The 14,236-nt window shown below is 38.0% G+C and overlaps 1 protein-coding gene across 1 annotated transcript in view; it reads left to right on the top strand.

The window, feature by feature from the left end:
• Positions 1–380: 380 nt before the first annotated feature.
• The window catches only part of LOC130429801 (metabotropic glutamate receptor 7), a 175,686-nt gene continuing 161,830 nt past the window's right edge, over positions 381–14,236 (top strand). The window contains 1 exon segment of the mRNA XM_056758594.1: positions 381–1,606. Coding sequence (XP_056614572.1) covers positions 1,127–1,606 — 480 coding nt within the window. The 5' untranslated portion in view covers positions 381–1,126.

Here is a 14,236-nt window from a genome sequence, read left to right as displayed (position 1 = left end):
TACCTCTGTGAGGCAGTACTTTCATTCAAAGCATGAACAGCAACGTAACAATATTAAAAGAAGAACACACTTCTCATTATCCCCTATTAACATCGATGAAAATATGTTTATCAAACAAAATAAATGAAGAAATGCTATTTTTTCTTTCCTCTGACACATTTTTGTTGCGAATATCTTCCCTACCTTATTGATAAACATTTATTTTCTCACACACAAATCTCGAGTAAGCTGTTGAACGGGGCTTGCAAACTTATGAGAGATCATTAGAATTCCCTTTCCGTGTTTCATGAGCTGTAATGTCCATGTCAGTCAGTTATTCGCGTCAAACGCAGTAGCGCATTTTCTTTGAGGGCTGACCAGGATGAGTAACACGACATCGATCGTGCGTTGAGTCATTTGACAAATCCATATTTGATGCTGGGTGGAGAGAGAGGAGGAGACACACGGCTTGCCTCCGCGTCTCTCCCAGTTCTTCTTAGGATTTTTCCAACACCAAAAGACGTGATATCACACAGCCTTGCTTTCCGCCTCTGAAATGTAATATGCAGCACCTGCTACGACCAGAACGAGCCTCTGCGAAGTCCGCGACGGGAGGATATTACGGATTTCTCACCTGTCATCGATGAACTCGATCGTTTTGCCTGCGCGTTGTTCTTGACGCGTCGTTCCGAGCGAAAACTTTTTGTCGCGTTTCATTTTTTAATCCGATTAATAGTAAAACTCCTTTACGATGTCTTTCCAGCGGCGTAGTGACTGCATGGATCGGCGAAGAAACGCGCATCTTAGTCGAATATCTGTGCACTTTATTGTTGCGTCTTGCGTGGAAATGTGTCTGATTTAAGGACACCTCGATTAAAAAGGCATTGGGTTTGTTTCTCGTTTCTTTGTGTAAGAAAATAAACAATGCAGATTATCTGAGCAACAAGCGTCGCCGTACGATGCGCACATTCCCAAGGAATAACGCATCCTTTCATTGCGCGGTGTTTTTGAAGAGACCCCCAACATATCCTCTCAGCAATCTTACTTTGATCGAGTCTATGGGCATCACTGAGCTCAAATCTGTTTCGGTTTACCTATAAATACTTTGACAAAGTGCCTTTGTGGTTCCTAAAACGAAAAGGACACCATGGCTTGCTTTCCATGGCGAGTGTTTTGGATAATGCAAGCGCTTGTGGATGTGACACTTTCGCAGGAAATTTACGCACCTCATTCCATCAGAATCGAAGGGGACCTGACCCTGGGTGGCCTTTTCCCCGTACACGCCCGCGGGGTGTCTGGGGAGCCGTGTGGAGATATCAAGAAGGAAAACGGGATACACCGATTGGAGGCGATGATGTACGCCTTGGACCAGATCAACAGCGACAGCGAGCTTTTGCCCAGCATCACTTTGGGCGCGAGGGTTTTGGACACATGTTCCCGCGATACTTATGCCTTGGAGCAGTCCCTTACTTTTGTGCAGGCTCTCATACAGAAAGACACGTCGGATGTAAGGTGCACGAACGGGGAGCCCCCGGTGTTTGTCAAACCCGAGAAGGTGGTGGGAGTCATAGGGTCTTCGGCGAGTTCAGTGTCTATTATGGTTGCAAATATACTGCGACTTTTTCAGGTACGTCAAGCAGACAGAACGTGTAGTAACATGTGTAATGGAATGCAACGAGTCCATGAATTCACCATTTCAACAATTTATAAAATAGCATATAAGACTGACATAATGCCAGTTATTTTGTATCTAAATGTTTTTTTAATCGGTTATATAAGCAGAGCCGCCTGTTAGTCGTAATCGATTAATCAATCAGTCATCGACTGGCACCTGCAGAGTGGCTTTCAGCGGGGTTCCTCTCTCTCCATATCTACCTCTCCCTATCTCTATCCATTTTTAATTTCAAAGTACTTCAACTATTTGTATTATTTCACATTATATTGCCAAAACAATTTATTTTATTATTTGTATATTCTTTTCAGTAAATAAATAGACGTCCTAAAATACCTATTGTTAAGAAAATAAGACAGAAAATATGCTTTCTCATGCTGTCATCACTTCATCTGACTGGCTTTAAGTATTTTACAGTGTTTATGCAAGTGAGTTTGCAGATGTACGTTTATCGTTACATCGTCTGTATCCAACAGAAACAGTTGATTCCCAGATTCTTTGGAGTGAGAACATTTTGCCATTGATCTTTAGTAAATATAAATTGAGCTGTATTGTGTGGAACAGGTGTCTTAGAAAAGCACATCCACAACTGAGACTAATACAACCCTCAGCCTATTTAATATGAAACGGTGGTGGGCGCGTGAAACAACTAGTTGCACACAAGCGAACGTAAATGCACCCAGATATGCACAATAATTGTATCCCGCCCCTTGATTCTGGTATCTCTGAGTACAGATACAGCAATTAAAAATGTTACATTCTGTATAGCTCACTGTAATGATGTGAATGGATTATCCCGATTTATCTGTGCGCCGCATCAGAGATAAACACTGCTAATGACATCCCACTGGTCTACTTGGATAGTGCAAAGCTCGTCTTCTGTGTCATGCTTTGCACTCTTTCTCATGCATGCGAATGCACAGGCGTGGAAAGACATCTGAACAAACAAACATTATGATAGAATCTAATATAATTTAGAGCATAGATTGCTTTAGTGGAATGATGCTGTTTGGCATTAATGAAATAGTTTGCACTCCGTTATAATGGAAGTAAATGGCGAACTCCATCATTCCTCCAACTTACATAAACCTGCTACAGGTGTTACAATAGAAAACTGGCAATACGCCCAATTATACAAGATCTTCTTACATAGAAAAAAAACAATACACGGATTGTTGTCTGAAAACATAGTTTGGGTTGTAATATATTTAACAAAACTACAATGTCCACATTTCTGCCAGAATTGTCTCAACCTAAAGACTTCCTTTGAAAGTGCAATAGCTGTTAAAGACTCAACTTGGCAAGTTCACCCAAAAAAGAAAATTTGTTTATTTACTTACCCTCATGTCGTGCAGAACACAAAGATGTTTTGAAGAATGTTGGTAACCAACATTGACCCCCATTGACTTCCATTGTATGAACACCAAACCATCGAGACATTTCTCGAAATATCTTCTCTTGTGTATTACAGTTTACCCAATTTGAACCACATGAAGGAGAATTTTTATTTCACTGTGAACTTTCCCTCAAATCGTTCCCTCAAAGCTCAAATCTAAATTTTCTCTAGAAACCTGCATGTGGTTTCTCTGACCGTTCATCCTCACATATCACTTAGCCACCAGCTGCCGCCTAATGTGTTGAAATAAAGATTTTACCCATCAAAATCTCCTTTGATACCCATTCCATTTACAAGATCTTTTAAGCATTTAAAAACAGTTGAATGACCATTATAAAGCTTTGAAACCTGCACGCTCAATTGAGGGTTGTTATTATATTTTAATATGAATGCACCAGATCCTTATGTTTTCGCATTCATATAACTTGACAATAATGAGCTGAATGCACTCAGATAAGGCTGCAATATTTATGCCACTTTGCTTGAGTTCAGTTTCAGGAAGACCCACACGGCTAATGGCCAGAGTGCTTTTGACAGACCTCCCGGACTGCTTCAGTGTTTCTGTCCTAGATACTGTATACTATTCAGAAAGTATTTACAAAAATACCTCATGTACACATGGGATCTTCTCACCAGCCAGGATGTCACAGATTTTTATTTTTCTAAGCATTAAGAAAGCAAATTTAGAACCACGTTGTGCCCCACTAACCACCCGCGTCTTATTTCCCTATGGCCTCGCACTTGCTTCAGGTTTTTATTTGCTGTAGGGCTGGGATTTCTAAGGGCATCCCTGTTGGCCCCGAGCGTTTTCAAAGTGCGATGAGCACTGGCGTGATGAGAGTTGAAGTGTTGAGGGCGATGCACCCTGACACAATTCATGAGGCGTACCGTCGGGTTTACTGTAGATTCCAGAATACTTCTGACGCCACAGGCTGCGAATTTCATTTGGCTGTGGCTAAACTTGTGATATGCCATTACTGTAGTGGCTTTATTATTATTTTATTTTCTGCCTCAAAGAGCAAAGAGAACTGCAAATGTTGCAATTGGACAAATGTTTTATGTTTCTTAAGTAAAAAGCTAATGACAATGACGTCTTTATTACTCATTATTGGTCTTAAAGTGCATGAAATATTAGTGGATTTTATTACTAATTTAAAAAAAATATGTGATCTGACCTAGTAATATAATATTGTAATACACTTTTTTATTATTTCATGCTACTTTAATTGCATACAAAATTAAAGTTTGTCTTACATAATATAAGTTTGTTTACTGTGCATATTCATTTTGTATTTATAAAATCATAGTTATACATGCATATATTTAAGAAAAATATGAAATATAATAATGAATAAGCATTTATATATAATTAAAATTATTGGTAAATATAAATAAATAAGTGTAAAGATTTTCAATCTATCTGAATACATGAATGTGTGCGCTTATGTGTTTATACAAATTGAATATGCACTATAAGCAGACATTTATTATGTAAATGCAAACTTTTATTCTGGATATGATTAATCATTTAACAGCCCTTGAATTTTTTTTAGAGTAATATATTATTTACTTGTCTAATTTGAAGTAAATATGCTAATAAATTTGTAAAAAACAGAACTATAATAAATAAAAAACTGTTAAAAAAATTAAAATGATGTCTTTAAATCGTTTTACAGTAGCGTATAATAATCCAAAAGTAATCCAAAACCTTGGTACTCTGCTTCAACAAAGATTTTTCATTTTGTTGCATTCCTATTCAAAAGTAGTTCTCCATAATCTACTGCAAACTCGCTCTGATATGATGGGTAACAACAACGTTTCACAATCTAATCAATTTGGATACGATAAAATCATGTCCAGCCTTACGTCTTTCACTCTGGAACACCGAATAGGCCTTACGTTTTACAGGCACAGGATTATTTATGATGTTGGCATTGCGATATCGTGCCAGGTATTGGTTTATCAGTCAGATGCAGATACATCAATGTTTTTCCATTGAAATGATGATTAAATCGAACAGGACGCTTCTTGTCATCGCGATTCTCCAGAGTCTGTAAGTGACTATTGATTTCTCTGACGTCTTTGGAGGTTTGCTGGCCCAGATGGCTTGCCGCTCCGAGCTCTAGTAAATACAGTATATGTTTGCTATCACTCATTCGGAGGCCACCAACACGAAAGTGACAATCGCTACGGTGACAGAAGTCTAAAAATATAAGTGCCGTGGGATTCATCGCTCACAGAAGCAGTAACCTACAAACCCAGGAAACTGTGCAGAACAGATCTTTTAACCAATCAGTGAGAGGCAGGAATGAAATTTGACATCTTTGTGTTACTGTAGTTATTTTGGTGTTGTTTGTGTAGCATCAGTGTTATTGCTCATCGCTCGCGGTTATGGCTCCAGGCTTCATACTAGAGCCTTAATCCGAAATCTTGTCTAGCATTTGTGCTGTGGACCTGCATTATACCTTAGCTTGTGCAACTATAAGCACTATATAACTCTTCTAAATTATGGGATTTGGGATTTTCACTTGTCGAATCATATCAGGGGTGAAAAAATCCTATAAACTTGCATTAAAGAGGCACTTGAGCCATTTTTAAGGACCAGATTATCGCGGAAATTTGGAGATGGGCTTTTGTGGTCATTAAACAACCTCCTGCCAACCCTCCACAATAGCCTAGCTAAGCAGAGGCCAGTTTTGTACTCGTGAATTCTTCAGAAAATGTCCAAATCTACTTACTCCTGTTATGTTTTTACATCACTCATACTTCTGATACTCTTTTTTCAACCTCTAATAAAAAAGAAAAGATGTTTTTGGATCTACAATATTTTCTTTTACCGTGTAATTACCATGGTAATCTTTTGTCATGAGAGAGAGACGCCAGGGTGGTTAGACAATGGCATGGTGGCAAGAGTTGATGGAAGACGCGATCACCTTCAGGTTATTCCGCTCTGATCACCTCCCGCCTCTTGTGTTTTTATCAGCCCTCGACATCCTTTAGCTTCCGATTGGCTAGTCTAGGCCTAAGGGTTGGCCTCTTTTCAGCATGTGAAATCCCATCCCATTTATCAATATTGGCCGCATGTGTAAACTGGTGCCTGCCAAAAACCTTGATGGCGGCATTGCCAGACTGCAACTTTTTGTTACATAACATTAAATTTGGTTCTACTGGGGAATTTATGTTGAAAGGATGCCATTGTAGATCAGGTGGGTTCAATGGGCCTGACAAATGATACAGATTAATGATTTGGCTGAAGTTACGAGGACGGTACCTGGAAATGTGTTCGAAACACTCCATTACTCTCGGTGGACCGTATTCGTGGAACACAACATGAATGAATTCGGTCATTTATGAATCCATTCTTGCATAAGCGGTTTCATTTGATTAAATGATTTGAAAGTCGTTTCATAAACGATTTACACAAAAATGTTTTGTTTTATGAGTGAGTCCCATTGATATTTAACTGGCGATACAAATAGTGACTGACTTTTTTGTAAGTGTTTTTAATAGCACTAAATGTATGTGTACCATACATCACAATTTCTGTTATTTTGAACACTAAAGGAAAAGTTCATCTCAAAATTTTGTTATTTTCTTACACACCAGATGACTTCGGAAGACAAATAAAGATATTTTAGGTGACATCTGTTAGATATCCAGGCCTCTTCATCGACATCAAGACAGAGGAGAATATATTGATTAAAGTTGTTATTTTGGTTTGTTTTTAGCACATAAAGTATTTTCTTTGCTGCAAAAAAATTAAATTGAGCCACTATGAGCGGATGGACAAATTTAACAATGTCTTTAGTACTTTTCTGGACTTTGACAACTATAACCATGAAGACTATGAGGAGGCCTGGAAATGTCATGTGGGTGAGTAAAAAATATAAAAAAATTGATTTTGAGATGAACTTTTCCTTCAAGATACAAATCAAAGTGCCCGTCAACATTAACAACATATTTCGTTATTTAAAAAGTACAGCGTTTTTCCATTTTCTGAAAAACAGCAAATTTGGACATCTGAGGTTTTGGAAGGACATTGATGATATGTCAAATTTGTATCATTGTAAAATTAAAAACATTCTCAAAAATCTGTGCCACTAATTCAATCTTTGATGGCAAAGTATTGAAACTTTTTTGTATTGAAATGTATTGAAAAGATGAACACTTAAGGGAGGTGCAAGTTAGGGAAAGATATTTCTAAAAAAAGAACACATTTTTACCATCATATCACATTTTACCATTTCGTTTCTGAAACGTTTCATCGACAAGTGTTTAAGGTATCATTTTCAGAATTGAGAGCAACATAAATTCTCTTGCATGGTAACTTCCAGCCCATTCGCACCAATTGCGTATAAATAACACGCGCTGTGCATTATCGTATAATAAGGACGCCAAATTGAGATTTTGCGTGCATAAATACGCCTTTTTTTGCGTGCATATGATACGCCAATTAGCGCGTTTGCATATTAAACAGCAATTTGTCTCATTACCCTGTCCCCTGACCCAAACCCTAAACCTAATGTTAGCGTCCGTGCATATTATAACCTCTACCCTAACCCAAACCCTAAACCTAACCTTATTATTTTAATTATTTCAGTGTTTCCTCTTCATGCACGTTTCAAAATGGCTGCTCTCCACCCAGGTACAAGCAAACATTGGCGTATCATATGCACGCAAAATCACAATTTGGCGTACGTATTAGACGATAATGCAAAAGCGTGTTATTTATACGCAATTGGGTGCGATCAGGTTGCAACTTCAGTTGTTCGACAGATTTTTTTGCATGATTCGGATCGATACCTTTTTCATAATATAGTTTAAGACGATTCATAAAATCTAACAAGCGAAGGAATCGACTGCACAATGCAAGAAAAATACTCTAGCACCTCAACACAACTTCTGATTTATTTTACTGGCTATACTTGAACACTTTATTTTAACGTGTTTTACAACGCACATCTCGCCGCATTGTGGCACCCTTCACTTCCGTGGAATATCCGACAGTGCTGATAACAGGTATTTATAAGCGGCATCTCATCGGCATTTCAGCTAATCTTAATTCCAAACATCATAATCATTATTTTGTCTAATGCCAGTTGAGGGTGAGCTTTAAGTTTTTCCGAGCCCTCTCTCTTATCTCTTGTTCAATGCCTGCCTGTGAAGTTGCTCAGCGTGATGTCTGGAAAAATCCTCCGTTGATGTCATATAGCAGAACTGCCATTGGCTCATCCCGAAGCTCGTTAAAAGAGAGAATCCCGCTGGGCGAGCTGCCATAAATCATATTTAGCGCTGATCTTTTTTCTCATTTAGGAAGCATCAATGATATACATACGAGTAATTAATGAAATAATTTCGTCTCTCCAATCAATAGATACCCTGGCTCCCCGCAGACACAGCTGACATTTATCACATCGAGTGCAACTGATTAATACGTATTGCTATTACCTCAACATGCAAGGAATAATTTGTTTAAATGATCTATCGCTAACAGATCAGAAGACTATAGAGTACTAATGCAAATGTACTTGAGTGCTGGTTATTTAGTGGAGACCACTTCAAAACGGCGCCTCTCTCAGGCACGTTAGATGCTGTTAGCATTGAAGATGTTGCGTGCTTCACAGTGTTGCTTTCGTCCAATTTTAGTGCAAAATATAGGTTTGGTTTTAATCAAGTGAGAGTTACATTGAAGCAGAGTGATGTTTTCCATGGAATCGAAAGTGCGCAGATACTTCTTTTATAACTTTTGACTTAATGTAAGGTGAGTCAGTCTGTAAATAGTGAGTTGGCTAGTTTTTAGTTGTATTATAATTGTTATTTATTTGACATTATTTCTAACATTTTATATCAGTAGGTAAACAACATTGACCCCCATTCACTGTAAAAAAAATCCTGTAAAATTTACAGTAAACTACTGGCAGCAGGGTTGCCAGCCAGTTACTGTAAATTGTACAGCCACAGTACTGTAATTTAATTTACAGCCATTTACTGTAATTGCAGAATACAGGAAAAACTGTAATTTTGAATAGCAACAGTATAATGCTGTATTTTTTACAGCAAATTGCTTGATTTTAATTTACTTTATTTAGAAGAAATACATAATCACTGTATATCCAGTATGTTTTGCATACTGGATATACAGTGTTTATTTTTTTTAATTGATAAAAAAATACATTACAGACAAATTGTGTACGTTGTTGTACATGAAATAATTTTATTCAGTAACAACTTCATAGTATCCAACATGGCTCTTTAAACATTCCTGTTTAAACAACACGTTAACCAACATTACCATCATGAAACAACATTGCAAAACAAGGCCCAAGTGAGTCTGTAAAACAGTCACCATCTTGATCCATCAGAGCACAACAAGTAGCTGGAACTATGGAAACGAAACAAGAGAATAATGTTAGATATTCAATTTATAGTCAGAGAAAAACAGAGGACAACATATACAGTCAGAGAATAATAAAATGATGTAATTCAATGATGAGATCTGTGTGTGTGTGTGCGTGCGTGTGTGTATGTGTATGTGTGTGTGTGTCTGTGTGTGTGTGTGTGCTTCTTACTTTTCATCGATTACACTGAATATTCATCATTGTGTTTAGAAGAGCGGCGACATGTGGGTTCACTGCAACCTGTTTCTTCTGTATCCTGGCATTTTAGATGACGCTTCTTCTTGTTCCACTCTCTGGATTAATATCTACAAAGAGTCAGGAAAAACTAAATGTTATATATTAAATGTACAAAATATATTATATTAAAACACATGAATTAAATCATCAGCTTGCTAGTGTTAAATAGGGGAGACTTCTAAATAATTTGCCCACAAAAAATGCATCTCTCGTTGAGAAATATTGTTTTAAAGGTCTTAACAGGTATATAACATTAACATATCTATAAAAAGCAGGTAAGGAAGTTGTTCAATTAATACCTTTCATTGGACTCAAAGATACACGCTTGCCCCATCCTGGTACTCAAGCCTGAATATGTAACATGCTATGAACAGAGTGGGACGGCCAGACATGAAGCTGTGCTGAGCACCGTCACACACAACCTAACCTTCAGTAGTTAGCATCCAGTGGCCTGCATGGCAAAGTGTGTCCTAAAACAAACAATACCACATGTGACAATAGTTATAGTTAATAGTGACTATACAATTATCTTTAAGCATTTTACATTTAAACTACATTTTAGTATAAGTGACTCTACAAACAAATTCTAAGCAAATTACACAGAGTAACTTACACTTAAAACCGTACTTATACAGAAATGTAATCCAACTAACGTTAGGGATGTCACGGTCAAGAAATTGTCACACTAGTATTTTGTAACGGGTCTCACTCCCACCCTCCAACGGTCCTATTTGGGAGACAGGCCTGCTATACAATGAGGGTGTCGCTAACGTCTTTTGCTCAAGCTCTCAGCTGGCCTCCGATACATAAACTGTATATCTAGATGGTTACGTACATTAATCACTTTACCGGGCTATCCTCCGTGAACATCGACTTACCTCAAGCTATGGTGACTCATTTTAATTTGGGCGCTCGATTTAACGGATGACTGCATTTGCAAATTTGAATTACACCACAAAATAATCACGAGCGAGTGTGGTATCCCAACTGTCGAAGCATGTAACTTTTACCGAGTCTACGGCGGGCGCGATGTTCAACAAAAACAACCGTCAACTTACTAATACAATGAACTGTAGCTCGTCACATACCGCCTTCACTCCTGGTGTGAACAAAAACTCTAAATAACATGAACAACTTCTGTCCTCAGGTGCTATAGCGACGGAGAATGTTTGAAATCTTACCGCGACGGCGCTGCTGAAACCCCGCAAGACTCCTTCGGTCCCCGCGGATAGAGGTTGAATCCGGGGTTAGCAATATGAACCGCGAATGTAGATACCTCTATATAAAGTTACCACTATGATAGTTACCAAATATGGAAAAAAAATACGTAATAAGTTACTTACCACAGGTGTGAATCATTCATTTTGCGCACTACCCCAATCTCGACTGTTGAAGATCATCCCGCCATTGTAGATTTGAAATTTACAGCAATATTCTGTACATTGAGTTAATCCGTCACGTGACCCCAGAATGCATTGCACTTTACAGCAATATTCTGTATTATTTAAAATACAGTCAGCTTCTGTAAAATAACGCTGTAGTTTTTACAGCAATTCGTTACAGTGTTGGCCATTGAAACATTGACAAAACCATTGCAACTCTTTTTTAAAATCTTCTTTTGTGTTCCGTTGAAAAAAGGTTAATATACAAGTTTTGATCGTTTTCTTGAATGGTGAATAAATTACACAAATAACCGATTTTTTCCCCCCGGAAAATGCAAAATCTGTCATTATTTGCTCACTCTCATGTCTAGGTTGACATGCTAATGAAATAAATGATGACATGATTGTCATTATTCAATGAACTTTTCCTTTAGCGTTAGCAAAACAGCTTTTGTTGAATGTCAATGCACTTATGCTTTCAAAGCCTTCACTCGAGCAAACAAGACTAGCCATTCACGCAGACTCTTACAGCGGGGGATGGGGGATTCTCTCCACCAGAAACCTACAAAACAGCTTCTTACCGTGTCTTCACACCTGCAATAAAATGTAGCAAAAACATATCAGAGGTAGGGCTTTCGAACCCAGAACAGTTATTGGCAAACTAAATTATAAGAAGCGTCTCGCTTCATGAAGGCTAGAGAATTGAATGTTTCTCCAAATTTTGAATCAATAGGCCCTATGTTTGGAGGAGTCCTGCCCTGAAGTGGAGGGAGGAATTATATATATCTGATGAGAAAGCGGTCCGATAGTATGCCCGGAAGTTCTTGATGCCATCTTTGCTCATCAGCACTGGGGTCAATAAAGGTTTCTGAGCAAATTTGCCCGAAGAAACCACAGCGCATCATGGTAACACTGACTGGATAATGACATTATAAAAGGATCCAGATAATCCAGACCAGACATTGAATAATCTTAAATAGATGATGACATAGAACCATTTTTTCCAAGGAACCTCTTAGTCAAAAGGTTATAAAGCGACAGTTCACTCAAAAATGAAAATTCTTTCATCATTTACTCATTCTCGTATGTAAGACTTTTTTCTTTTGCAGAACATAATAGAAGAAATTTTGAAAAAATTGTTGGTAACAAAAACACTGAGACATTTCTCTAAATATCTTGTTTTGTGTTCCACATAAGAAAGAGTCATATACAGTAGTTAAATGCCATGAGGGTGAATAAATGATGGCGTTCTTTTCCGGGTGAGGGATCCTCTTAAAAGAACCATTTCTTCAAAAGTTTGAACTTTTTCACTACAAAGAACATTTAAACGCAACAGAAAGTTTCTTTGAATGTTAATGGTTCTCTATAAAATAGTATAGAGATTCTGATAAAGAAGAATATACAGTACATACTGGGAAAGAATGTTTTAGGAACGTTTTGGGTGTCTTAAGCGACTTTTCTGAGTAGAAAGCTCTGCCTTGCTGTTTATAAGGCAGTCCAGTTAAGTGCTTTTAAGAGCTCTTCAGAAATGAAAGAAGGACATTTGAAGACTCCTTTTTTGCTTTTCTGTCGATTTAGAAGAACTTTTTAGACCACCTACCAGAAGGGGTCACAGCATTTTACTTTCATAGTTTGTAAGATTTCCTCATCTTGAGCATGATCCTCATTGACTCATTCTCATATAAGTGCTTATTTGGATGAAGCTACCAATTACACAAGAAATACGTGCGGCACTTATTCAGGTGTAGCTGAGCCGATCACTCCAGCTTCACGGACTTTCTTGGATCAGGTAGGTAAGTTTCATTTGATTTCCTCAGAACCTTGTCAGGTGGTGGAGGAGAGACGCTTTGAGAGTCACCCATCTGTGCAGTGGCAGATACTCACTGGAAGGCACGTTGAGGGGAACGGCGTGCATGGTTTCCCATAAGCTCACTGTCAGTATGTGTCAACCGAGTTAAAATAATGAGAAAATACCTCTGCTTAGAACAAGATTCACATTTGTTTGGATTTACTTAACGCTTGTGATAATGATATTGGTTTATTCCCGTGTTGACTCAGTTTCAAGCATAATGATGTTAAGCATGGTTACCTTAGAATAAATAAATGCACTTACAGGAATGTTTGGGTTATAGTATTCGTGGCTTTCCATTGTAAGCTGATTCACTGTATGAATACACATTCTTTCATTTTTTTTGCAAGACTATGGTCAACGTGAAATTTACTGTACATCCTCAGTACACAATATGGCTCTTATTGTCCACGTGTCATCAATGCGATTATTCAAAATAATCTTTCGCAAAATATGTCCCTGCACTAAAATCTCTTCCCATCCTAGCTTCATTGTGGTTTTTCGCAGCCACGTTTCACGACCCCGTCAATTTACAATAGATAAAATCATGTCCCTCCACACATTTCTCATTAAATAAATGGCTTCACTTGTAAATATGTCAAAATAAATCTGCAGCGAAAAACCAATTCATCCTGACCTCTGGTCTAAGAAGACCTCAGACTGTTATTTGCTGTAAACAAGCGTTTGTGGCCACTTAAGGTAGAGGACCTGCTGCTTCTTTTCTTGTCGAAAAACCCCGAGTCCCTGACAGATGAGCCGAAGTTTAATTACGCTGCGGCATGATCCGTTTTGGCAGAAGTGAGGTGAGGGTTGGCTGCGGCTTGAAGAGGGTTCTAATTATGTCCCACATTCGGATCAAACGGTAATGAATTTAGCCCTGTCAAAATAAGAGTCACAATTATAAACAAATGGATTACCATGTCACAAGGACAGTTATGAACGCCACAGAATAAACCCATTTCAGTTTCAACATAATCTGTAGTGGGAGAATGAAGCCATGTTTTTGAGAGTTACCTCATGAAGATTGAATTATTCACGTTCACCCTCAACTTTTCGTTGAGTCTATGCGCCTAGCCATGCCTTGTTTACCAAATAAAAGCATTTCAGTTATGTATGAACTATTCTACTTGAGAAATTTTGCATATCACGCTTGTATATGTCTTACAGTAAATCCTCAGCCCTGCTGTGTTTAAATCACATGCACATGTGGCATCTGTCAAATTCTGATCTGATGGCGTCACACTTCTCTTCCCAACATTTCATATGAGAACTACCCAATTTTCCCATCTGTCTAGGAAACGTTGTAGTTGGCGATGAAAATAA

This window comes from Triplophysa dalaica, chromosome 10 (genome assembly GCF_015846415.1).
Source record: "Triplophysa dalaica isolate WHDGS20190420 chromosome 10, ASM1584641v1, whole genome shotgun sequence".
NCBI classification, from domain to species: Eukaryota; Metazoa; Chordata; class Actinopteri; order Cypriniformes; family Nemacheilidae; genus Triplophysa; species Triplophysa dalaica.
The sequence above is the reverse complement of the archived record's forward strand: the minus strand, read 5'-3'. Positions and strand labels throughout refer to the sequence as shown.